The following is a 25,991-nucleotide window of genomic DNA, read 5'->3' as shown; positions in this document are numbered from 1 at the left end:
ATCGGGGGACTTTTTTATTATTTCCACACAACAGCTCTAAGGTGACATAGTAAAATGTTGAAAATAGGTGGTTTTCCCCTTTAAGGTTGAAGGACAAGCCTGAGTGCAGCTACTGTAGTAACATTGATTTTCCTCTGGAACTCACTCTGTGTGTCCTTGGTGCCATAGACAGCCACACTAGGTATATCTGGACCTAAACAACACAGGAGGAAAAAGAGATGGACTAAGTCGAAGTTAGATTGTTAGATTTTCTAATACTCACTAATGAAAACCTCAAATGCCCCCAATAACAATGGTGACATCGCCACCCCTCGCAAGTAAATAAACCTTAGACACAAACCTCTCTCTCATTATTTTCAAAACAGCCCTTATCCACTTCCTTCCCCATGGGCAGCAGATGCATGCCAGCTTATTATTCCTCGCGGACCTGCTCTCTGAAGCCTCTAATTAATGAAGAAAGCCAGCAGCCCTTTTTACCTCACTGGAGTGAGCCCTCTAGACAAATCCGCTCCCATACCAGCCCTGACACTGTGCCCCAGAGTTCCAGGCAATAGGGGAGATAACAATGATGAAGTGTCTTGTAGGGAATGAGAACAAGACAAGTCTGGTTTCAGAGCCTCACCCCTACCGGTAAGGAAAGTAGAGGGCACTTCTAAAGAACATCCGTGGGCGCTGTGCCAGGTGCCCACTAGTCACTGTTAAGCCATTCAGGCCTGACATCGATATTTAAAAAAAATGTTTTCTAAATCATGACAATTTTCGGAAAGATTTGAGGCACATTTTAACGATTTTTCAAAAATAGCAGACCTACAAGTTCATAGCGCGCCACTCGGTGGCGCGCTATGAGCTTGTAGATCTGCTATTTTTCAATAGCTAAATTATAACATAATGTATGTAACCACCAAAAGGGGTTCCCGCTCAAAATGGGTTAAGCAGTTGGCATGCGGTTTTGACAAGACATCTATAGCTACTGTGTGGCCGATTAGAGGGAGCCAACAATGGTTTGAGATTAACCGACGCTGTCCAACTCAATGTAAGCACTCACACTGACATGACCGCTCTAATTGAGTTGAATCTGCTTACAAAACATAGCTGCCTCTCCTGAGCAAGAATCTCACTTTGTATACCTAAGACCGATGACATTCACTGCTGTACATGCAGTATATAATAGTGTGATATAACTGATTATATTAAATAAGCACATTATCCTAAGAGGACGTCTAAGGCTGAGGACACTCACCTTTACAGTTTAATAAAAAGTACTTCATTTGGTGGCTGAAGGAGCCGTCCACGTAGCCACATTTGAATTCACAAGACAAGCAGCGGCGGTTGAATGGCGGGATTGTGTCAGCGCTGTAAGAGGTGACAATGCATTTACATTTAACAATCAGCTCATCTATCTCTCATCATCTCATTTTCGACAAAAAAGTGTGTAGAAGAAGGGGAAAAGGAGGCTGTAGAGCCCGAGCACACACTAACTCAATGGTTCCCAAACTGTTCTGGACCAATGGGCCCACATTGAAATCTCCAAAAGCGTTTCGTGTTGTTGAAAATCGCTGTACTAGCTCCTTTATACTTTACAAGGAGGAAAGACCACCAGAGTTCAAGAATGGGGTCCTACCTGTACAGGTGTCGTCGTTTGGGGTCATCCTCTGTGCTCAGAAAGTATCTGGGGAAACAATAGCATCAGTCAACCATATTGCCATTAAAAAGAAAGAAAATGTAATGTGACATCCTCCTGGGTTTTACCAGAATACCAATTAACACTTTGATTGCTGCAAGATCTCAACAGGCCTATTTGGATGTTGCTGCCGTTTAACATTGCACAAAGGCCTTGTTCGGGGGCCCACAGTAAAATGTTCTCTTATAGCGAGAATCACACGCCTACATCAAAAGAAAGCTGAACTTGTCCACTTCAATTAAAAAAATACGTTTTGATTTTACCATGTTCCATTCTGGAGATATTGACCTTTTTGCAACACCTGCATTTGCCTGGAAGTGGTTATCTTGAACAGCGAGCAGAGTTATGGATGGTTTAAAGTCAGAGACATTGACAGGCAGATATAAAATTGAACCCAATAAATATCCTATACATCCTATACACCGAATGAAAGCCCTGAATGTGTACTTTTACGAGGAAAACAGTAAACATTGATCCCATCTACAGTTAGACAGTAATTGGTTATTGAATGCAGCTTGTGCCCACCAGATAACTTCAGAGAAGACATGGACGTGAACTCCTCAATATTCACAAAATAAGGCCTATAGCGACATATAAATACTATATACCGTATGAAACAGAAGACTCTCTGCTTTCATAAGGAAAAAAATTGTACTGTAATAATAAAAAAATCATGTAAACCTTTTATTTACAGTTTGGTCTGTAAACTTCTACTGTAATAATAAAAATCACACCCCTGTGAAGTGAGCGTTGCAACTGTTCTGTACTTATTCACTACAGCTCGCTATATACGGACTGAGACAGAAAGTCATGTAAACCTTTTATTTACAGTTTGGTCTGTAAACTTCTACTGTAATAATAAAAATCACACCCCTGTGAAGTGAGCGGTGCAACTGTTCTTTATAGTTGCGCGGTGCAACTGTTCGGGTCCATGTCTTCTCTGCAGTTATATCTGGTGGGCGCAATGTGCATCCACCCAGTATCCAATTTATGACAAACTGTACATGGGATCAATGTTTACTCTTTTCCTCGTAAAAGTACACATTCAGGGCTTTCATTCGATGTATAGGATGTATAGCATATTTATTGTGTTTATTGTTATATCTGCCTGTCAATGTCTGACTATAAACCTTCATAACTATGCTTTCTTTTTGATGATGATTGCCGCCTCGCCTAATCTATCTCACTGCTTTCATTGTTTTGATCGCAGTAACATTGGGGGGGGGTCATGGGCACATTGGGCAGCAAAAGTCTTGATCCGTACGGCTATAAAAAGTCCCATTCCACCGTTCGGTTCAGAACTATAGTATAACGGTGAGACGCGTTGTCATCAGCTGATTTTGTTTTTCAAGCTAGTGTAGGGGAACATGCCTGGGCATGCTAGCCTGGCACGGCCAGACTCATAGCGATGGTTCACTGATGTTTCCTCCGGGGAAGAATCTTCAGTGAATCCCCGCTATGAGGCTGGCCAAGCCAGGCTATGGGCATGCAGCTTGGGGGCGATGGAGGGGAAAAAAAGCGTCACCCGGCTGTGATGTCGACGAGAAGGAAAAAATGACTTCCACAGATGACAACACCACGGTTTAGGTCGCGGAAAAGTTCGTTATACATTACACCCGGGTCGATTACGTCCCCGACGCGTTCATTGCGGTCTTATCACTACAATTATAATGAATAAAAAAGCGTTACAATCACACGTCTGAGCGATCTCCGATTATGACGGCTCTGCATGGCGATACGTGATCCACCAACGGTAGACTGTCTGTTGTCATGGCGGCCCCTCGATACTGTGGTTCGTTTGTTAGTTCGTAGTATTGTAGGCTCGGGGATCGTTTGGTCGCTACAGTATGAAGAAGTAAACATGCATCTGTCCATGTGTGTTGCCGATCTGGTGCAGAATCTGCAGATCATGTGTTAGGCAGCGTAACAGCGTTCCGTTTGTTTTTTTCCGAGACATGAGCCCCCATCTCGCAAGGCTCTCCTCCTGCAGGAGAAACAGGAGGGGAGGGGGGAATCGAGTATAAAAGCCAATAGGTGGAGGAAAGCCTGGTGAGGCGAGGTTAGGTGAAATTTGATTATTTTCACACACGGGCTACATCGGCATGGGCGCAGCCATTCTACACTGGTTTATACACGTAAAGCGGTCCGCCCTCCTGTTTTCAGGAGGGGAGGGTTTTTTTTTTTTTTGGTTTTTTTTTCTGATCACGTGAGCGGGACGAAGCAGCAATGATAGGGCGATGGTTCTTCATTGTCCGGGTGGGTAAAAAGATGAATGAAAGTATGCTATAAAAAAGTGATTGAAACGTATTGATACGTGATCCGCACCCGACGTTTGATTAATTGATAACGTATTGATACGCGATTCGCGTCGGCTGTGTTAAGACTATTCCATTAAAGTGTAGCAGAACCTTTCCAGTGAGCCGACGTGCTCAATACCATCACCCTTACCTGACCCTGGCTTTATTTGACCTGAATGGAACACAACCTTAAGTGTCATTAAGACTGAAGGAAGTAACATTACCCTTCTATCCCTTCTACCCGAGTTTAGAAGGGATATTATTAGGGAGTTGTGTGATAAAACAATAGAATGTATGTTCCAGGTCTCTTTTTGTTTTTCTTAAAGGACCACTTCACCACTTTTCAACCTATCTTCATATGATTGGTCCTCACTAATGTTCATGATATAATACCACCATTTGTTTCTACTCTGTGTCTTCTAGGAGGGCTGTGGGCAGTTCAGAAACTGTTCAGAAACAGTAGAGTAACTAAAAGTATATATTATTATTTTTCGGTGAAAATAAAATCCCTTTTTGGCCAAAAAGTGCATTTTATACTTGTGGTGGGGGGCTCAGAGTGCGTCCACTAAGGAAAGTAGGCTTTCTAATAACACAAGCCGCCTTTGTATTGGTGAGTAGGTGAAACGTTATTTTTATTTCCGTAACAGAGGAGAGGCTGGTCTGCGTTTCATGCGAGCCAGGAAGAGAACGGTCCCATAGCCTTAATGCAACGGCATTAGGGCTATGGACCAGAGCTACCCTACCCTTAAAGATAATAGATGGTAGTCTGAACTACTATGTCCAGATATTTGCACACTGGTACAGTAGGTGGCGATATGCACCTACAGTTGGTTGTGAGCCGCCATTAAACTCAGAGAAGAAGAAGAAGCCAATATGTCTGACAGTAGCACACATAACACTACCTGTAGCCTAGTAGTGTACCTTGTCTCATCCTAATTTTAAGTTTTCTTTAAAAGAATATATGGCAACATTCCTTTTGAAAGTCTATAAACTCTGATTGGACTGACCGCCCAAGAGCCCAAGAGTCAAAACAAACAGGTTAGTTAACTTCTTCAATACATTTGTGAAATGATTCCCGAAACATCTTTTAATGTTTAAATTATTTAGAATGTTAAATAATCACAGATGTAATCGCTGAAACTGAAAGACGGGTTAGTGACCATGCATCCCCAGTGTAGCTTAAACATAAATGTGATTTAAAAAATGTGGTGTGGTGGAGTCTCACATGAGGTTCCTGTGTTGATCGTAGGCCAAGATGCTGGTGACGTCCCAGTCTCCAGACGTCAGAGACTGGAGGATGTCTATGCTGGAGTTGGGCTGCAGGCACAGAACAACATTACATTCAGTCAATGCTTTGGACCTCAGATCAGATTCATGTCATTGTGCTGCACTGTAGAACTGCTGTCTATACTGTACCTTTGAAGTAGACATTGAAATGTGGAAGAACTTCCCTCTGCCACCCTGGGGGATGGCTCTGGTGAGGAAGAACTTCAATCCATCTTGGGAGAACAGCGGAGCTTCATTCTAGAGTGGAAAGAAGCAAGAAGTAAGTGTTAAGAGTGTCTGTCTGAAGGCTATAAAGGAAAGCAAGGTCCTCTTCATCAGCCGAGAGGCTCGAAATATCTCGTCCAAATGTGTAAAAGGAACCTATAACTTTTTAAGCTGCAGAGCATGATCCAGTTTGCAGACTTTTCTCGGCCAGGCGCCAAGAAAAGTATTTTAGTGAGTGGATGTGTGTGCTTTTATTGTTCTTTTCTGTCTGAAGTCTAAACACGTGTGCTCCATTTAAATGTACAAAGCCAATTTGATGCTTTTGTCGTACAATGGTGTCGCATGCCGAAGAAGATGACCCATCTACAAACTCCGACTACTTTCATGGTCCTACGCCTACACACTTAGCAACACACACAGCCTGGTTCAGTCCAGAACAAGCTCACTAACTGTGTTTTCATCTTTTACCTGTCTATGCAGCCAGCTCTCGCTCTCGTCTTCATGTTTCTGAAAATACAAGGAATTCCTTGCATTAATCAAAATGAATCAAAATCTCTACACTTTGGTAGAATCTTGGCTTGTATAGCTAGCTCAGCATGATATACTGTACTGTACATGTATGTCCAAATATTCTACCAAAGTACAACATCACTTAAATATGAACTCCTTTTCAAGGAGACTGTGTCAACACAGCCCCTCCTCTCATTGATTAACAGAATTGTATTTTTGCAGAATATTCACCCACCATGATATGCCCAGAAAAAGGACGATAAGGGTTCATTTGGTTAAGTAAAAGGAGCGATACCACAAGTCCTGTACAAAAGTATTGGAATTAAAATGTACTACTTACAGTACATCGCTCTCATAATGCATAATTCATTCATAATTGTTTTCATCACTATAATGTTGCAGCAATGTGGGACTGATTCTAATGACTTTATCTGCTGCTGGGTGGCTTCATCTAATTTAGAAATGAATCCATGTTTTGTATTAATAATCTAAAGTAACTCTGAGATGTAGTGCAGTAGAAGTAGGCCTATCACAAAGTGGAAATGTACTTAACCCATTTTAGGCGGGAACCCCTTTTGGTGTTAGCATTATATTATGCTTTAGCTATTGAAAAATAGCAGATCTACAAGCTCATAGCGCGGCACCGAGTGCCGCGCTACGAGCTTGTAGGTCTGCTATTTTTGAAAAATCAAAGAACGACATAGAAACAGCTTTTTCAGAAAACTGTCAGGATGTAGAAGACATTTTTAGAATCTGATCTGAGGTCAAAATGGGTTAATGTAAGTACACATTCCTTGAGTAAATGCATGTAGTTATTCTCCACCACATGTACAGTATGTCTCACCTTAGTGCAGACCCCAGTCGTGGCCTCGCACAGCGTCAGGATGGAGTTGTTCTGGGCTCTGTTCAGCCAGTTGACGGCCAGCTTGGTGCTGGAGGACCATTTTACCATGGTGATATAATATTCCCTCCTGGAAAGGAGAAGACCATATCACACAGCCGCAGTGACACGTTTCTGTAGGCTGTCTGAAGAAAGTGCCGCGGGGCTCCGCTGCTCATTAATTCATCCACAGTGTGATACCATCATGGCGCTGCCACTCACCCTATTCTGGGGTCATCGGGTTTCTTCATCACGACGGTGTGCAGGGGACCGTTCAGACTCACCACTGACAGATGTGCCACAGGGTTCTCCTCCCCGGCCTGCACGGGGCAAGAGGACAACGGATCACAGGCCGTGTTCATTTCGGCGAATAAAACTGTGGCGAAAAATGTTCGACTACTTTTTTTCACTGACAAAAAACTCAATAAAAACTGAATAAAAACTAAGCTATGATGACTAAAACCATGACAAATAAAACAAATTATTAGACTAACAAACTAGACTACATTTTTAGGGAGGGATCAGTGGAAAATAAATCCAGTAGAACTAACTAAGTCATTTTATGGTTTGGTAGCGCTCGAGTGTTGTGCTCTGAAAATATCAGATCTACAAGCTCACAACTGTGTGAGCTTTTAGATCGGCTATTTTCAGCATGCGACAACATCAAGGCCAGCCTAAATATATTTCTGTCAACAAAATCAACTATTAGTATTATGATATTTAGTCCACTAAAACTAGACTAAAAGTAAAACATTTCAGATGACTAAAATATGACTAAAACTGAATGGAATTTTATTCAAAAGACTATGACTAAAACTACATCAAAATGTTCTGTTCACAGGTCACACTGATCACAGGTTACATCTGATGCCGGGTTCAAGATGGATCAGAAGTGACAAGCCTAAGGTATGCTCCGCCGCACGACGGCACTGTGTGCCTAAAATAGCAGACCTACAAGGTTGGAGGTTGGCTGAAATAGCAGACCTAGACGTTTGTAGGTTGGCTATTTCTGCGCGCAACACTGCCATGCAACTAACTATGAATCATGCTTTACACTATGGTCTTCAACGCAACTATAGATGATGTCAAATTTATTGAGAATAAACTGTTTGTGCAATGCTGTGATTGTGAGATGTGGACCTACCTTGGGGTAGTGATACTCCTGGCCTGAGGGATACGGGGAGCCTGTGAAGATTGGGAGCTCCATCTTGGGCACCAGAGTGTCATTGATGGTTGCGTAAGCAAGCCATTGGCCATCTGGGGACCACCAGTGGGCTATGTGGGTCTGAAGAATCTCCTCTGTAAACAAATGAAAAAGGTCCAGCACTGTCATTTATAGGGATTAAAGCAAAACAAATCTCACTACTGAAAGGTTTTGTTAGGCCGAGTCCCAATCTATGATTTGTTTCCTAAATAATTAACACAATTATGATATTTTGATATTTTACTGTTCTACGTTCGGCTAAACAGTGAAAGAAATCAAATCACATAGTGAAGCTTTAACCGTTGCTTTTATGAAATATTTGGGTTTTATGAAAGATGCTTCTGTTCTGAACATGTATTGCTGGTTTGACCAATTCAAATACTCTAATCTTAGTGTGTGCGCACGCGTGCGTCTGTGTGTACAGTATACATACTGTATGTAATTGTCTAAACCTCACATCCTGTACAAATTAAGACATCTTTCATGTGACTTAATTTAAACAGACACAAGTTTAGCAGGAAGCTATCTAGCATGCATGTCTGATTTATTGCACTGTCACTGTAGAAATAGAGAGACGTTAGTCTTATTTAACGTTGACAGTGTGAAATATGTTTATACTCATTGTTCTCTCTGGATCAACATCATGTTTTGTCATTTATCATTTATCACAGAGAAGAGGAGCATGACAAAGAATTAACGGTTTGACTAGATATGTGATCACAACAGCTAATGATTACTATTGTCCTTTGCATTGGGGAAGCATTACTCCACATCGTGACACATCTGCTTCATTATGGTTTCAGATGGCTACCAAAGTAAACGTTTTACCGTCTTCTATCATGATGTTGTTTGATAATCGCTACCCTGTGTATTTTGTCAGCGTTGGTCTTTGTATTTGTTGGTGTTGGTCAGCTCGTCCAACGGGGTGAGATAAGCTGAGAGAGCCACAGTGGTGTGGAAGGAATACCTGCTGGTTGTGGTATCATGTGTTCTACTGTCCTCCAAGCTTCCCTTTCTTTGTTTTGAGGGTGTTGGTCTTTGGCAATGTAATTTACCTGCAGAGCAACTGTTATCCAGCAGGGGGCAGAAAAGATCTGCAGAAACCCACACGACTAGATCATCTATACACTTTAGAACAGTGGTTCCCAAAGTGGGGCCCGGGGACCCCCAGGGGTCCTTGATGGAGTTCCAGGGGGTCCGCAGCTAAATGATAGTTTGGAACCAAATGGACCTTTTGTTGGTCTGTAACTCTGAGAGTGGTCACATGGACCTCTGGAAATAGAGGAATGGAAGCGCTGCAGGGATCAGTTAGTGGCTCTTAGATGGGAGCTCTTTGGTGATACAGGTACAACCATATAGACAAAAGGTATCCTTCCTCCAAGTTGTACTGCTTGTCAAAGGTGTAAGTTGCAGACTTGAAAAGAAAAGAAGGGAATCCAAGGCGCTCCGTCTTTGGTGAAAAATGTTTATTTGATGAGCAAGGCAAATTTGCCTTGCTCATCAAATAAACTATTTAATTTTTCACCAAAGACGGAGTGCCTTGGATTACCTTATTTTCTTTTCAAGTCTTACATTAACTTTGATTTTACAATATACATTGGTGTCCCAGAGATAGAAATGCCATTAAATGGGGTACCGTAGCCTAATTCAGGTCAAACTTGCTAGAGCCGTAAAAATCTTCTCTTATGGGGGTCTTTAGCGTATATTTTCTAATGGGGGTCTGCAGGGTAATTGAATTTGGGGGTCCTTGACATGAAAAGGTTTGGGAACCACTGCTTTAGAAACTCCTCACATCTTGTGAGACTCGTCTCACTGCGAATCAGGCCAGCCTGTTATTTTCAATAAAACGAGTGAAGCCTTTGATGAGTTCATGGTATCAGCTGTCTGTGTAGCAGCAGTGTTCACAAGGCTCACAGTATATGCCCAGAGAAAATGAGCCTGCTTAATTAAGTGTGTGACCCAGAATGAGGTCGGCATGTACTGAAGGGCATGGTGGTGACGAGCACATGCCTGGTCTAAAATTGACTGGTGGGCTACAGTACAGTACTGTCAATCCCAGTACTTCAGTCGAAGTATATAAAGTTGCTCTGTCAAATTAGCTTGCTTTTAAAAATACAGTAGATAAAAAGTATTAAAAAATGCTAACTACAAAGTGCATGCGTTTCTTTTTGAGTGGTGTAAACCACTCCTACGACTGGCTTTGTTAGTTTACGTGTCTGTCTGTCTGTTCGTACCAAAAAATGAGCATGGTTGCTACGGTCACCCAGTTCACCCGGGTGTGATTTCATTACGTCAGACATTACGTCAGACCACAGCTGATCAGGCTATATAAGACCTTACACCACTCAGTTCACACGGGTGTGATTTTTATATAAATGCATTGCTGTATTAAAATGTAGACATTTTCCAAATAAATGTAAAGATTTTCCTGAAATGTTAAAAAAATATTAATAATAGCTCGCAAAGTGTTTCAGTGTGACATGATGTGAGCTTGTCGATCGGCTATTTTCCGGTCTGTGACATCGACTCTAACCCCAATCCCTAAACCTATAACGTCTGAATGTTTAATCCTATCCATAACCCCAACCTAAATCTTTTCTTAATTGTAAGTCTTAACTCTAAACATCTTTTTGTAACCATAAAACCACCATTTCTCTTGCGTTGTGAATTCACAAGTTTACAACGTCTATCAAATTCTACTATTCTACTATACGGCTGGAGAAATGTGGCCACGCACGCGCCCACATGCACACGCACACACACACATACGCACGCGCCCACATGCACACGCACACGGCAGAGGGAAGTAAACAGCAGCTGCCCAGCAGGATTCTGTACAAACAGAATGATTTTCTACCCGTATTCCGTATAGATTGCCCACATGTTGTGTTTGCAAATGAAACACCACCATGTCCGTTCATGCTCAAAGCTCATCAAATGAAACACCACCATGTCCGTTCATGCTCAAAGCTCATCAAATGAAACACCACCATGTCCGTTCATGCTCAAATGAAACACCACCATGTCCGTTCATGCTCAAAGCTCATCAAATGAAACACCACCATGTCCGTTCATGCTCAAATGAAACACCACCATGTCCGTTCATGCTCAAAGCTCATCAAATGAAACACCACCATGTCCGTTCATGCTCAAAGCTCATCAAATTAAACACCACCATGTCCGTTCATGCTCAAAGCTCATCAAATGAAACACCACCATGTCCGTTCAAATGAAACACCACCATGTCCGTTCAAATGAAACACCACCATGTCCGTTCATGCTCAAATGAAACACCACCATGTCCGTTCATGCTCAAATGAAACACCACCATGTCCGTTCATGCTCAAATGAAACACCACCATGTCCGTTCATGCTCAAATGAAACACCACCATGTCCGTTCATGCTCAAATGAAACACCACCATGTCCGTTCATGCTCAAATGAAACACCACCATGTCCGTTCATGCTCAAATGAAACACCACCATGTCCGTTCATGCTCAAATGAAACACCACCATGTCCGTTCAAATGAAACACCACCATGTCCGTTCATGCTCAAATGAAACACCACCATGTCCGTTCATGCTCAAATGAAACACCACCATGTCCGTTCATGCTCAAAGCTCAATGAAACACCACCATGTCCGTTCATGCTCAAAGCTCATCAAATGAAACACCACCATGTCCGTTCATGCTCAAAGCTCATCAAATGAAACACCACCATGTCCGTTCATGCTCAAAGCTCATCAAATGAAACACCACCATGTCCGTTCATGCTCAAAGCTCAATGAAACACCACCATGTCCGTTCATGCTCAAAGCTCATCAAATGAAACACCACCATGTCCGTTCAAGCTCAAAGCTCATCAAACGAACAACAAGAGAGGGTACACTTAATTGCAAGTCATGGTGGAAGAACATTTAATATTTCTTCATATAAGACCAATCCAGTGGCTTCTCATTTCCACTGTGAAGCTACATTTTACAGGATACTTTAATTAACATTCAACAAGACATCGCAAAATTTAGAAAAATTTAATTCCACATTAACAATAAATAGTTTTTGTAGGGAAAATATCAGCTAATCTCTATACTGTTGCTTTCAGCAGAATTTTCCAATTACTTGATATAGACAAGATTTTTTACTGTAATATCAATATTGCTTAAACTTATAGAAGAATCCTGAACAGTGTTTGTGTCAAGTTTGGTGCAGAATGGAGCAACACTGTGCCCCCGGCCCCTGGGGGCCACATGTGGCCCTTGGTGTGAGTGTTGTCATGGCAGACCCCTGAACAGTGTCTGTGCCAAGTATAGTATGGAGCAACACTGTGCCCCCGGCCCCTGGGGGCCACATGTGGCCCTTGGTGTGAGTATTGTCATGGCAGACCCCTGAACAGTGTCTGTATAGTATGGAGCAACACTGTGCCCCCGGCCCCTGGGGGCCACATGTGGCCCTTGGTGTGAGTATTGTCATGGCAGACCCCTGAACAGTGTCTGTGCCAAGTATAGTATGGAGCAACACTGTGGCTGTTGCCCGACGCTGGGCAACACTCGCTTCCACTGTGGTCCGTCAATGAAATGTTTCCACTTCCACTGTGGTCCGTCAATGAAATGTTTCCACTTCCACTGTGGTCCGTCAATGAAATGTTTCCACTTCCACTGTGGTCCGTCAATGAAATGTTTCCCCGCCGTCCACTTCCATTATAAGCGTGATCTTTGCACGCGTTATTCTCGTAATTGAGGCTCAGATTGAGGGGATTGAACAGAACGTCCATTAGGGGCTCATTACTAAACGTCCATGTTAGGGGCTCATTACTAAATCATCGCAACCTCACGGTTACAATATTATTAACGCTTCTGATGACTTTTAACGTTACAATGGTCACATTAGCTAAAGGCAATTTTGCTTCCTGTTTTTTGGGAAGAAAAGACCCCTATCCTACGGTTGGCGGGGAGGGACATTAGACTGAATCGCGGGAGGCAGTTCAAAGTGTGTTAATATAGGATAGGCACTTTCTCCCATATGATGGAAAGGCAGGCTCTGCCCCTGACCTGAGGACTAGTTCTTCATAACACAGCTCATAACACACCATGAAAATGACTACCTTTCTTTCATGGGTGCCGTAGTACTGTAGCTTCTATAGGAAATATCCTAATCAAATCTTTGAGCCTTCTAGCTTATGTAAGCTTCATCATGACAGCCGAGGGATATTCCTGGTGACTACCAAAGCCAATAAAGATGTGGTAACCCTTGGACCACCTTTAAAAATTACTGTGAAATCCTGGTAGATGGCACAGCAGCACACACCTGCGCAAGACATTGAACAATATTTGTCAATCTAACCTCCACAACACAGAACATGGTACTATAGCATACTAGAAACAACATATAAATCTGTTTCTGAAAAATGTTCAGTTGTTTCACTCTAAAGTCATAAAACGTCAGATAGCAAGGCAAAATAAATTACAACTGAATTGTATCACACACAGCATTTACTTTTCAAAAAAATGACAGTTAATTAACAGGCCCAAACTATACTTTGAAGGATTCCGCAACAGTTAACATATCAACACTGCAACAACAAGCAATCTGTCACCAACATTGAGGTAGCAATACCTCTAGTCTCAGAGTGCAAACCAATACACTCAAAAAGTATTTGAGAGATATGTCATTAGAACTTCAGTCACAGAAAATGTTGTGTATCAAATGACACATGCTGGTGAACAGCTGCTGAGTGAGATTGCAGTGGTGCATGCAGACATTAATTAATTAACATAAGCCAAAACATAAAAAACAAGCTGTGTGGGTGTAACCCTGAGGAGGGAGGGGAGCTGAAACGTAGCCAGCTGTGTGTGCTTTCAAACGGAGTCATAAACACCAACTCTAGTCACGCTTGGTGCCTCCCAGGGACAGGATTTAGTCAGCGCTACCAAATCAAATCAATTAAAAGTTTGTCAGACTTTCAAATTTGTCTCATATGTTGCTACCATCTATAAACAAATGTGCTCCTTTTAACCACGTGATCTCGTTAGCATCCCTTTTCTGGCCAACATTCGGCAGTAATAATAGCCGAACATTCTGTGAAAATAGCCGATCTACAGTACCAGCGCACACACTAATATGGTGCCACAGTTGGAACCTATACTGTAGCAACTAGCAAGATCACTGCTTTAATTAAGAGGAAAGACTCTCCCACGTGTATGTGGTGTTGTATTACTATTGCACTACAGTTTTAATCAAGTATTTCTTTCCTCCGTGTAGCATAGCTGGATTTGGCGTTGACTTACCCTCATAGAGCCAGTCTGCGAGGCCGTTAAATAACGACTTACCCTCATAGAGCCAGTCTGCGAGGCCGTTAGAGACTTACCCTCATAGAGCCAGTCTGCGAGGCCGTTAGAGACTTACCCTCATAGAGCCAGTCTGCGAGGCCGTTAAATAAAGACTTACCCTCATAGAGCCAGTCTGCGAGGCCGGTAAATAAAGACTTACCCTCATAGAGCCAGTCTGCGAGGCCGTTAGAGACTTACCCTCATAGAGCCAGTCTGCGAGGCCGTTAAATAAAGACTTACCCTCATAGAGCCAGTCTGCGAGGCCGGTAAATAAAGACTTACCCTCATAGAGCCAGTCTGCGAGGCCGGTAAATAAAGACTTACCCTCATAGAGCCAGTCTGCGAGGCCGGTAAATAAAGACTTACCCTCATAGAGCCAGTCTGCGAGGCCGGTAAATAAAGACTTACCCTCATAGAGCCAGTCTGCGAGGCCGGTAAATAAAGACTTACCCTCATAGAGCCAGTCTGAGAGGCCGTTAAATAAAGACTTACCCTCATAGAGCCAGTCTGAGAGGCCGGTAAATAAAGACTTACCCTCATAGAGCCAGTCTGCAAGGCCGTTAAAGATGACTCTGTCTTGACCCGTGGACACCAGGCGAATGGTACGGCTGTCTACCGTCGCCCTGTAGTAGATGTTGTTCTCAAATATGAAGATCTGGATAGACACAATTTTTCACATCAATAGTTTGTCGCTGTAGGTGTTCCAAAGTTGTTGTTATTGTGGCTGTGAGTGGATTTAGACTTTCTACTAGCCTAAAAACGGACAAATCCGCCATAAAAATAAATAAATAATATTTCCCTCGGCACGCAGTGGTATTAGTCTGGCCATGATGCCAGGCTGACTTTCTACGCCATTTCCAGTTGTGCAAAACAGCTGCAACTGCAACGCTACATACAGTACATATCAACTAATGCTTGTAACCTGATTGTAACTTTCCATCTACACAACAACACCAACACACACTTCTGGCCTATTATCACACTGTGTTAAACACAAAAAGGATATGTCTTTCATTAGGAGTCATGCTGTATTCATCTCAAAAGCAATGTTGCTGATCAAAGCCCTGAGGCTGATGTAACATCTGTCCTGCTCTCTCTTCAAATGTCAATCACATGTACAATTTACATGCACGCACATATACATGCATGCACAAAGGTTATGTATTAACTAACTATGTTGTACATCATATACAAACACATAGACAGAAATATACATACAGACACACACATATGTACACTCATGTATATGTACACATGGAAACAAACGCACACACAAGCACACACAGTCGCACAGTCGCACACACACACACACACACACACACACACACACACACACACACACACACACACACACACACACACACACACACACACACACACACACACGCACAAGCACACACACATTGTGTTGTCCTCGTGCTGATTGAGACATCAGGCGCCGGGCGGTCTGCCTGCGGTGGGTCTGACTAAGCTGACAGCTGATTTAAGCCCCCCGTGGCCAGCCCAGGTTGCCACTGCCAGAGGGGAAGTAGTAGACATCAGTGCTGGCTGCAGGTGAATGTCTGACACTCTGCAATCCCATTATTTTACCCAGTGCCTGTGTGCAAGGGGTTAGCTGTATGCCTATTGTATGTTCAGTTGATACTGCAGACAGGGCAATAGTCTGAAAGAGACAAGACAGGCTAGGCCTGTGTAGGGCCACTCTGTGGTCCCTAACAGAGACAAGACAGGCTAGGCCAGTGTAGGGCCACTCTGTGGTCCCTAACAGAGACAAGACAGGCTAGGCCTGTGTAGGGCCACTCTGTGGTCCCTAACAGAGACAAGACAGGCTAGGCCTGTGTAGGGCCACTCTGTGGTCCCTAACAGAGACAAGACAGGCTAGGCCTGTGTAGGGCCACTCTGTGGTCCCTAAGAGACAAGACAGGCTAGGCCAGTGTAGGGCCACTCTGTGGTCCCTAACAGAGACAAGACAGGCTAGGCCTGTGTAGGGCCACTCTGTGGTCCCTAACAGAGACAAGACAGGCTAGGCCTGTGTAGGGCCACTCTGTGGTCCCTAACAGAGACAAGACAGGCTAGGCCTGTGTAGGGCCACTCTGTGGTCCCTAACAGAGACAAGACAGGCTAGGCCTGTGTAGGGCCACTCTGTGGTCCCTAACAGAGACAAGACAGGCTAGGCCTGTGTAGGGCCACTCTGTGGTCCCTAACAGAGACAAGACAGGCTAGGCCTGTGTAGGGCCACACTGTGGTCCCTAAGAGACAAGACAGGCTAGGCCTGTGTAGGGCCACTCTGTGGTCCCTAACAGAGACAAGACAGGCTAGGCCTGTGTAGGGCCACTCTGTGGTCCCTAAGAGACAAGACAGGCTAGGCCTGTGTAGGGCCACTCTGTGGTCCCTAAGAGACAAGACAGGCTAGGCCTGTGTAGGGCCACTCTGTGGTCCCTAAGAGACAAGACAGGCTAGGCCAGTGTAGGGCCACGCCGTGGTCCCTAACAGAGACAAGACAGGCTAGGCCTGTGTAGGGCCACTCTGTAGTCCCTAACAGAGACAAGACAGGCTAGGCCAGTGTAGGGCCACTCTGTGGTCCCTAACAGAGACAAGACAGGCTAGGCCAGTGTAGGGCCACTCTGTGGTCCCTAACAGAGACAAGACAGGCTAGTCCAGTGTAGGGCCACTCTGTGGTCCCTAACAGCTCAGCAGGAGCAGAGTATTGTCAGAGATACAGTACATAAAGCAGAGGAGGCAGGTGATATTTAGATGTTTTATTGCCTGTGGGCAGTAGGTGTGGAATCATTGAGCTGTGGAGGAGGAGCTGAACTTGAGTGGTGTTGTGTTTACAAACCTTATCCAATAAATCCAACTTGCTATATATATCTTGGCTTTGACTACAATAGGGTGACTAATTGAGGTATGTAGGTCAGTGACTTGTTTTTGCTGGTAGCAGTTACGCCATTTTGGCTCTTAACTGGCAACATTAGAGACACCTGTTGTGCGTGTGTGCGTGGCATGCGTGCGTACGTGCGTGCATGCCGTGCACACGTCGTTGGCATTACACGGTACTCATAACTGGAAGATCAAGCAGGTCACATGTGAGGATTTACTGTCCCAACCTTTATCTGCATTCATTTATCTACCACTGCTCTCTGTGCGTGCGTGCGTGCGTGCGTGCGTGCGTGCGTGCGTGCGTGCGTGCGTGCGTGCGTGCGTGCGTGCGTTCGTGCGTGCGTGGAGACACACGCACCCACTTTGACCTGGCCCTGCTGATTGCCCTGTCATGGTAGAGTAATCGCCTGCGGTTTAATGACTTGAGGAGCATAGATCACGATTCATCTCCCTGTTCTGTGCGTCACACACCTGATGCCTGGCTGCAGCACACAGATACAGTACCAACCATCCATCCAACACACCCATCATCTTTACGTTTAGAGGAAACACTTTACTATTAACCCATTTAGGACTGACACCAGATTCTACAAATGTCTTCTAAATCCTGACAGTTTTCTGAAAAACCCTATGTTTCTACGTCGGTGGTTCTCAAACTATTTCATGTCAAGGAGCCCCAGAATTACAACGTATATGTACAGTATTTGGCCGCCGACCCCCATCTGAAAATATTTTGTTCCAGGGACCTCCCATGAAGAAGCAACGATTTGAGTTAAAAACGTTCGCTCTGAAAGAATATATATTCAAAGATTTGCGCGACATTTGAAAGATTTTTCAAAAACAACAAAAACATAATGCTTAAAACACCGTCCTGAATGGGTTAATCCAATTCAAATGAACATAATGGGAAATCATTACAGCCATAAATGGGAGTATAATGTCAGATTAGATGGAGGCAAAAGATGAAAGCTCATCTTGTTCCTCCCAGGTTTACCCGACTTCTCATTATAATTGAACACAGAGTAGCACAACAAAAGGAACAATCGGGCTCATGATTACTGTATGCAAATTAGAGCAATTTCTCCTCTGACAGACAAAGTCCTCCAGAACACATTTGAAATGTTTATATCTGATCATCATATGGTGCACCCCCATTGTGTGCGCTCGTGCGTGCGTGCGTGCGTGCGTGCGTGCATTCGTGCGTGCGTGCGTGCGTGCGTGCGTGCGTGCGTTTGCGTTTGCGTGCGTTTGCGTGCGTGTGTGCAATTTGGCAAAAATACACAGCTTTATTTCCGTGAAGTGCAACACCATAAGAAACATTTGTTTTAGCATCACATGCAAAAATGATGTCTTATAGTTATAGTAAGTAAAACAAGTTGTAGGCTAAATCATGCATGAAAGAAGAAAAGGTGCTTGATTTTCCTTAACAATACATAACATTTCACATAACATTAACATTTTTTCTTTTCCCCCATCTTCTCCTTACTTAGTAATTCAGTTAATTCTCCTTGTACTTTCCCTTAGCTTGTTTCTGCCATCCCTTATCACTGGGAGGTTCATTAGGGAGGGTGTAAAGGAGCATGTGTCTCCTCTGATACAAGTTTCCAGACACTTCTTTTCAGCTGAAAGTGGGTAATTTTCGCTAAATCCGTCTAAATAAATGTATAAATAAATATATATAGCATGTAGAGGGACACGCTATCCTTCTCAGTTAACCACTTCAACCCCAGCATGCCTATTGTGGGGTTAACATTCGTCATAAATAGCAGCTCTACAAGCTCACAGCGTGTCACGTTTGCCCACACGTTGGAAGCTTGTAGATCGGCTATTTTTGAAGAAGAGATTTGGTGTACACAGAAGAAACGGTCAAAGTACAGTAACTCAGGTCAGTTTGACCTGACCTCCTGCCAATCACTAGCGTCGGCTACTAGGGTCATTTAGTGCGTGTATTGTTGACGAAGTGCTCTCCTTACCAATTGCTGGTCTTGCGGTCCCCAACCAGCGTACTGAAGGACAGCGTTCCGCACCTCAGGGGGGTTCAGACTCCATGTGTCGCTGTTGAGATGACACGTCAGTATGTCAACAATAAACTGTAAAATCACGAGTTTATCTCCGAAAGTGTACACAGTTGAGCATCTAGCATGCATACCAAATTGAGTTACAAATGGTTACATTGATATTTTACTGTGTAGACTAGAGCACACGGTATACAGTAAATATATATATATGTATGCTATATATGAATGTCTTTTTAATCACCCCCCCGTGTTTTACAAGATGTTGTAAAACTGCTGCCCTCATGCACAGTCATTCATAGCATGAGTTTGCTGCCCTGCAGGGGGTTTAAGCAATCACCCACAGTCTATTTTAACATACGCTGATCTTGCTCGACTGCGTATAAATCTGGAACATTTAGTGAAGTATGCTGACATAGATGGATGAAGACCTAAAAACAGGCCATATTTTTTTTTGTATGTGTGCCACATAAGAATGGATGGGATTCAAATTAGTCCCACAAGGTGGCAGCACTAACGGGTCACATTACAGAGAACTGGTACTCTGAAAGACTGGCATGCTGCTGGTCTTACTTGTAGTGTAATAAGGCTGCAGATGATATGCAAGGGTCGGGATAATGTCTGGACAGCTAGCCAGACATTATCCCACTTATTACACGGCTACTTACATCAAATAATAAATAGACAGTTGACACAAAAGGGCTATAAGTAACATGGGTTTTATTTAGGCTATTTAGCATACAAAATATGTCTGCGGGTATTCCGCTCAAGAAAGTAGTTCCTTTTAAAAGTTGTACCGGGCCAGCACCTCTTTTACAGCACTGATGCGGAAGTGCGGATTGATATGATCCAAGTGATCTGAGGCAGGCTTTGATCAAAGCTGCCGTTGATTAGCCATTAGTCTGTTTATAGAGCAGAGCGGTCATTATCCAGAAATAACACCCGCTGAATTCAGCGATTGGCCAAGTATTCAACCAAGCCGTGTAATAAAAAGATATAAAGACAAACGACTGGTATGCAGGGGGTCTTACTTACGGTGTAACGAGGCTGCAGATGATATAACTGGCTGTGTAGGAGTGCTGGTACACCTGTAGAACCAAACACAGCATCAAGCAGTCAGTGGAACCAACGGCCCCTGGAAACATGTCAGTGTTGATTTTGACAGGAAATTTTGATTTTAGTCTCAGTCAGTCTCTTGAATAGTCTTCATTTGGTTTTAGTCACCTGGATGTGTTTTAGTGTTAGTCTAGTTTTAATCAACTAAGTATCATAATAGTCGACTAAAATGTATTTTGGCGGGCCTTGTTGCCATCGTAATGACTGATTTTACACTTGCTGAAAATAGCCGATCTACAAGCTCACAACGCGCCGCACTGCGAGCCTGCGACACGTTGTGAGCTTGTAGATCTGCTATTTTCAGCATGCAACCAAGTGTAAAATGACTCTTGTCCACTAGTCCCTTCCTAACATTTTATTCTAGTTTTTATTTGTTGACGAAATTGTCAATATATTTAGTCTTAGTTTTAGTCATCATAGCTTAGTTTTCATTTAGTTTCCATTTAGTTTTCGTCAGTGAAAAAAGGTAGTCGACAAACATCTGTCATAGTATTAGTAAAAATCAACGCTGAAATATGTGATACGAGGAGGCACAGTAGCATGACGGAAGATTCCACTCACTGGGGTTACGCCAAAGGCCAGCAGCACATGCTGCATGTCAGGAGACACTTGGTATTTGGTGGCTTTGTATGCTTCCTGGTTGAGGTTTGGAGAACATCTTGTTAGATGCAATTAGTGCTTTCTGCAACAAAATGTAGCAAAAAGAAATAGTAAAATAAAATGCACAGAATGTTGACACTTACAAACATCTTGTTGTCCACCACAATGACCCTCCTCTTCGTGTCAATGTCCAGTGTGACAACGTCCCCATCTCTTGTACGGTACAGCAGCTCGTTATCTGGAAATGACACATATTCCCATATTAGACATTGATATCTTTGTTTTTGCTACAGTATATTTAATAATTGACCCTAATGTGTCGTGCGTGCGTGCGTGCGTGCGTGCGTGCGTGCGTGCGTGCGTGCGTGCGTGCGACCTCTGGACTACTGCCAAAGTATCATTGTCCGTAACATCAGCAGGACACATTACACACACACACACACACACACACACACACACACACACACACACACACACACACACACACACACACACACACACACTGTTCCAGCATAGACAGACAGTAACACTCCACAGGCAGTATTCCCTGCCTACTTTAATTTAGGCTATCCCTGGATAGTCTTCTCTAAAACACGTACTTGGACACGCACCAGCAGGGACGGATTAACCCCGACGAGGGCCCCTGGGCCGGTACATTTTCTAGGGGGCCCCATAGCGCGCATGCGCGCAGAATTTCCGTGTTTTAATCAGATTTTTGACCTAAATTTAACAAAAACAATGGCCAATGAAGGTCCCCAGGAGCCCTTTTCAGGGCCTCAAACCCAGTACAGTGCTGTCCAATTTCCCCTAAGGGCCCCTGAGAGCCAAGAGCCGAGACGTGGCCCCTGGGCCACGGCCCCACTGGCCATTGGGCCAGTGGGGCCGTGGCCCAGGGGCCTCATTTGGCCCTGCGCACCAGGCTGTTAATATCAATATGTGTTGTTAATGAAACGGCTATTGACAGATATTGAGTTTGAGCCATTAACTGGAATACCAGTTACTGCAGCACTATAGTGGACGGAGTCGTGTGTGTGTGTGTGTGTGTGTGTGTGTGTGTGTGTGTGTGTGTGTGTGTGTGTGTGTGTGTGTGTGTGTGTGTGTGTGTGTGTGTGTGTGTGTGTGTGTGTGTGTGTGTTGTCCAAACCTGCGTGCATGTGTGGCTACAGTGGTGGAAAGTAACAAGGTACATTTACTTAGTACAATCTTCAGGTATTTGTACTTTACTTGAGTATTTCCAATTTCCAATACTTTTACTTCTACTCCACTACATCTCAGGTCCAAATACTTTTACTCCACCAGTTACAAAAGTACACTAACCACTTGCTCTTAGCTTGCCCTATATACATTTCGGCCATTTGAAAATAGCAGATCAGAAGTACATTTTGAATTCCAGACTTTTACTTGTTACAGAGTACATCTACATTGCAGTATTGATACTTTTACTTAAGAAAAAAACTGTACTTTCTCCAGCATTGCGTGTCTGCCCTCTGGACTAGTGCCATGTGTCACTGTCCGCACCACCTTGTGTTCCATGCAGGGAGCCTCTCCTCCCATGAGAGACCACACTGCACCACAGGGAGGAGCCTCTCATTCTCCTGATAAGGCATATCTGGAATGTTTTCATCCATCCCCGTTTACAGGACAAATATATGTTGGAGCTCATTAACCTGGATTTAATACTCTTGGGCATACAGTGTGCTGTTATATTTTCATGGTTTTGTGTCGTAGTGGAAAGTCAAGCCCTTTTTCTCAACGGACGTGTCGAGGTCCAGGCAGGTTCCCATGAAATTGTAAGCAATATGTCGCAGATTGCAAGACATGACTTTTACAAACTTAAGGTTACTTTAATACTGCTGAATTTAAAAAAAAATAGAACCAACTATAAAAAGTGCCCCTCGGAGCACAGGTCTCCAACAGGATAATAGCATTTGTGATGTTTGGTCAAAATGTGTATTATATGAAAAATCGAACGGATCTGTGTTGAACACATGACTAATAGTGTATCCCAATATGTGTGATGTATGGATAAAATCTGTGCGAGTAATATAAAGAACTGTGTTTTGCAAAACTCGGCCTGATGGTGGCGCTATAACAGGCAGATGTGAAAAATGTAGGACAAAGGTTTTTCCTTGACCTCTAGGGAGTGCGCATACAAAGTTGTACACAGATCGGTGCAGTTATAGGTAAAAACAGGAAATGGCCTGTTATAGCGCCACCATGAGGCTAATTTAAAAATGTTTAAGTGGCATTTCTTCCTCTGCCTAGTGGGAATGTGTGTGCATAATTGCACGGAAATGGCACGCTGTGTTAAGATTTGAGGCATTTTGTTCAAAACGGACCAATTTTGTAAACTTTGGAAGGCAATCTTAGCTAATGGGGATGGAATATGGGGAAGCGGACAGATCCGTGTTGATCACATGACTATAGAGATTGTGTATACCGATTTACATGATGTATGGATAAAATGTGTAGGAGTAATCTACAAAAATGTGTTTTGCAAAAGTTGGCCTCATGGTGGCGCTATAACAGGCCGTCGTTGGCATCCAGGGAGAGTGTGCAAAGTTTGGCATCGTTAGCTGTACACGGACGGACACACACACACACACACACGGACGGACACACGGATGGACGGAGTGCAAAACATACTCTCTCCCCATGCCTTCGGCCTGGTGGAGACAATATTAAGGCCGAGTACAGATGAGGCTGAGGACTGCTTGGCTCAAACCTGATATCATGTTGGCTGAATGCGGTTCGTGACAACTGTTACAGTTGATGACATTTTGCAGCTATAGATATAATCCAGTACATCCCTCTTTTATTGCCAAGAGTTGACATTGCTAGTGCAGGCTTAAGTCCAGGGTGTCAGGATGATCAAATCAATTTGATGGCAAGATCCGTGCTGGCAATATGCCTGGTCTTGTGATATAGGATGTTATTGTATAGCTGTCGGGTGGAAACCTTGTACAGGTATGTCCAAAAGTGTAACTTTTCAGGAAGTGGAACGACAATTTTCAAAAATAGTGAATATAGCAGATGAATAAGATCACAATATGTCACGATGTGATGCATTGTGAGCTTGTAGATCTGCTGTTTTCACCACTTTTGCTTGACACTCTAAAAGTTGACAGCGACAATATTTCTCCTGCCCACATTTGCAACCCTGTGTGCTGCAGAGCTGAGGTTGAACTGGAAATAGGGACCCTCAGCCAAATTGCATTTTGATTGGGCACATAATTAATTAATTAATTAATTTAGTTAGTTATTCTACAACAGCATTGACGCTAACCTCTTCAAATTAATTGTTATTTAAAATACAGAACTGTTTGTTGTCGTCAGTGTCAGTCCCCATAATTTGCAGCCTCCAGCTGGCAGGCTCAATCAATTTTCAGTGATTAATTATAGCTCGATCCCAGAAACAAAAGAACGGCAGACAGCATCCCCAACCAATCAAATTTGTTGGTGTGGTTTAATTGATTCATTGTAATAAAGTTTAGCACAGTTGGTATGCTCAAGTGTACTGTGTGTGTGTGTGTGTGTGTGTGTGTGTGTGTGTGTGTGTGTGTGTGTGTGTGTGTGTGTGTGTGTGTGTGTGTGTGTGTGTGTGTGTGCGTGTGCGTGTGCGTGTGCTATTCTTGCAAAAATGATTGGCTGATTGGCGTCAGACTTTCCATGCACACTCCAAGTAGGACAAGGAAGAAGACACATAATCCCAACTGTTCCTTCCACATTGACATCATGGTGGCACCAGGCCGCTTCATGTTTAGGCTTACGGTAGAACTCTTAAACCGTAGTTTGTACAATCAAAAACGTTTCTGCCTAATTAGATTCTACCGAGCAATCTTCGTTCCTACTCTCACCTATGGTCATGAAGTTCGGTCATGACCGAAAGAATAAGGTCACGACTTCGCGAATACAAGCGGCCGAAATGAGTTTTCTCCGACGGGTGGCTGGCATCTCCCTTAGAGATAGGATGAGAAGTTCAGTCATGCGAGAGAGACTCGGAGTAGAGTCGCTGCTTCTTTGCCTGGAAAGGAGCCAGCTTAGGTGGTTCGGGCATCTGGTTAGGATGCTTCTCGAGCGTTTCCCTAGAGAGGTCCTCGATGCACGTCCCACTGGGAGGAGACCTCGGGGCAGACCAAGGCGCAGATGGAGGGATTACATCGACTCACTGGCCTTGGAACGCCTCGGGATCCCCCAGGAGGAAGTTACTAATGTTGCTCTGGAGGAGCTTTTGCCCCCGCGACCCGACTACAGATAAGCGGTTGAAGATGGATGGATGGATGGATCATGAGTGTAGCTGCAGTAGCTTGCAATCAACCCTACATTTTTATCACAAAATAAAGCCGAGCCATAGCAACACATTTTACAGAGATCTCTTATCCTGTGCACACTGGTCATTAACATTACAGATGTCCTGTGGTAACAATTACTTAATAGGATGTCCTGAAAAGTAATCCCATCCGAATAGGGTTTCAATATCCGGGCGTTCCACTGTTCCTGTGCACCCCGTGCCTACACCTCCCGGGATCTAGCACGAACCATTCTCACTGGATGTTTTCCAGACTAATATCTCCCAGCAATAATCGACCTTGCAAAGGAGATGTAGGTTGGCAATGAATGTTAGTACAAGTACACATACGGGTGAAGGTGAAACTTTGTTCCTCTCCGTGAGAGTCTGGGGGGGTGAGCGTAATTCTGAGCTGTGCCAAAATGCTGCCAAGCCAGGCGGTGATCAAAGCGCAACATGGATCAATTATGCACTATGAAGCCCACAAAATATTGATGAGGGGGAACTGAAGTACAAGGTTGTCTCATTGGATTTGCTTTTAGTTTTTTATCAGAAGGTCATTTAGCACAAAACCGAGGCTGATTGCATTCATTTAACGTTGAAGAGAAACAATGTCACACAGTGAATAGCTGGGGCTTTTGTCCAGGGCTGAGAGCATTCTTGTCATGCCTCTGTAGCTGGGTGAAGGACACAGTGACATC

The 25,991-nt window shown here is 43.7% G+C and overlaps 1 protein-coding gene and 1 long non-coding RNA gene across 2 annotated transcripts in view; one reads left to right on the top strand and one right to left on the bottom strand.

Moving 5' to 3' along the window:
• The window catches only part of LOC306943461 (A-type potassium channel modulatory protein DPP6-like), a gene marked incomplete at its 5' end in the record, with an annotated part of 72,826 nt that overhangs the window by 4,879 nt on the left and 41,956 nt on the right, over positions 1 to 25,991 (bottom strand). Inside the window, 14 exons of the mRNA XM_079529823.1 lie at positions 146 to 193; positions 1,241 to 1,353; positions 1,622 to 1,669; positions 5,204 to 5,295; positions 5,395 to 5,502; positions 5,938 to 5,976; positions 6,824 to 6,950; positions 7,082 to 7,179; positions 8,004 to 8,158; positions 14,926 to 15,046; positions 19,245 to 19,326; positions 20,322 to 20,374; positions 20,964 to 21,038; positions 21,146 to 21,240. Of these exons, the coding sequence (XP_079385949.1) occupies positions 146 to 193; positions 1,241 to 1,353; positions 1,622 to 1,669; positions 5,204 to 5,295; positions 5,395 to 5,502; positions 5,938 to 5,976; positions 6,824 to 6,950; positions 7,082 to 7,179; positions 8,004 to 8,158; positions 14,926 to 15,046; positions 19,245 to 19,326; positions 20,322 to 20,374; positions 20,964 to 21,038; positions 21,146 to 21,240 (1,254 nt within the window). The remainder of the gene's footprint in view (positions 1 to 145; positions 194 to 1,240; positions 1,354 to 1,621; positions 1,670 to 5,203; positions 5,296 to 5,394; positions 5,503 to 5,937; positions 5,977 to 6,823; positions 6,951 to 7,081; positions 7,180 to 8,003; positions 8,159 to 14,925; positions 15,047 to 19,244; positions 19,327 to 20,321; positions 20,375 to 20,963; positions 21,039 to 21,145; positions 21,241 to 25,991) is intronic.
• LOC306943462 overlaps positions 5,385 to 25,991 on the top strand; it is a 94,582-nt gene continuing 73,975 nt past the window's right edge. The window contains exons 1-2 of the long non-coding RNA XR_013792407.1: positions 5,385 to 5,524; positions 7,701 to 7,765. This is a non-coding gene — a long non-coding RNA (uncharacterized lncRNA). The remainder of the gene's footprint in view (positions 5,525 to 7,700; positions 7,766 to 25,991) is intronic.

This window comes from Electrona antarctica (assembly GCF_951216825.1).
Source record: "Electrona antarctica genome assembly, chromosome: 19".
NCBI classification, from domain to species: Eukaryota; Metazoa; Chordata; class Actinopteri; order Myctophiformes; family Myctophidae; genus Electrona; species Electrona antarctica.
Note: the sequence above shows the minus strand (reverse complement) of the source record. Positions and strands in the feature narration are given on the sequence as shown.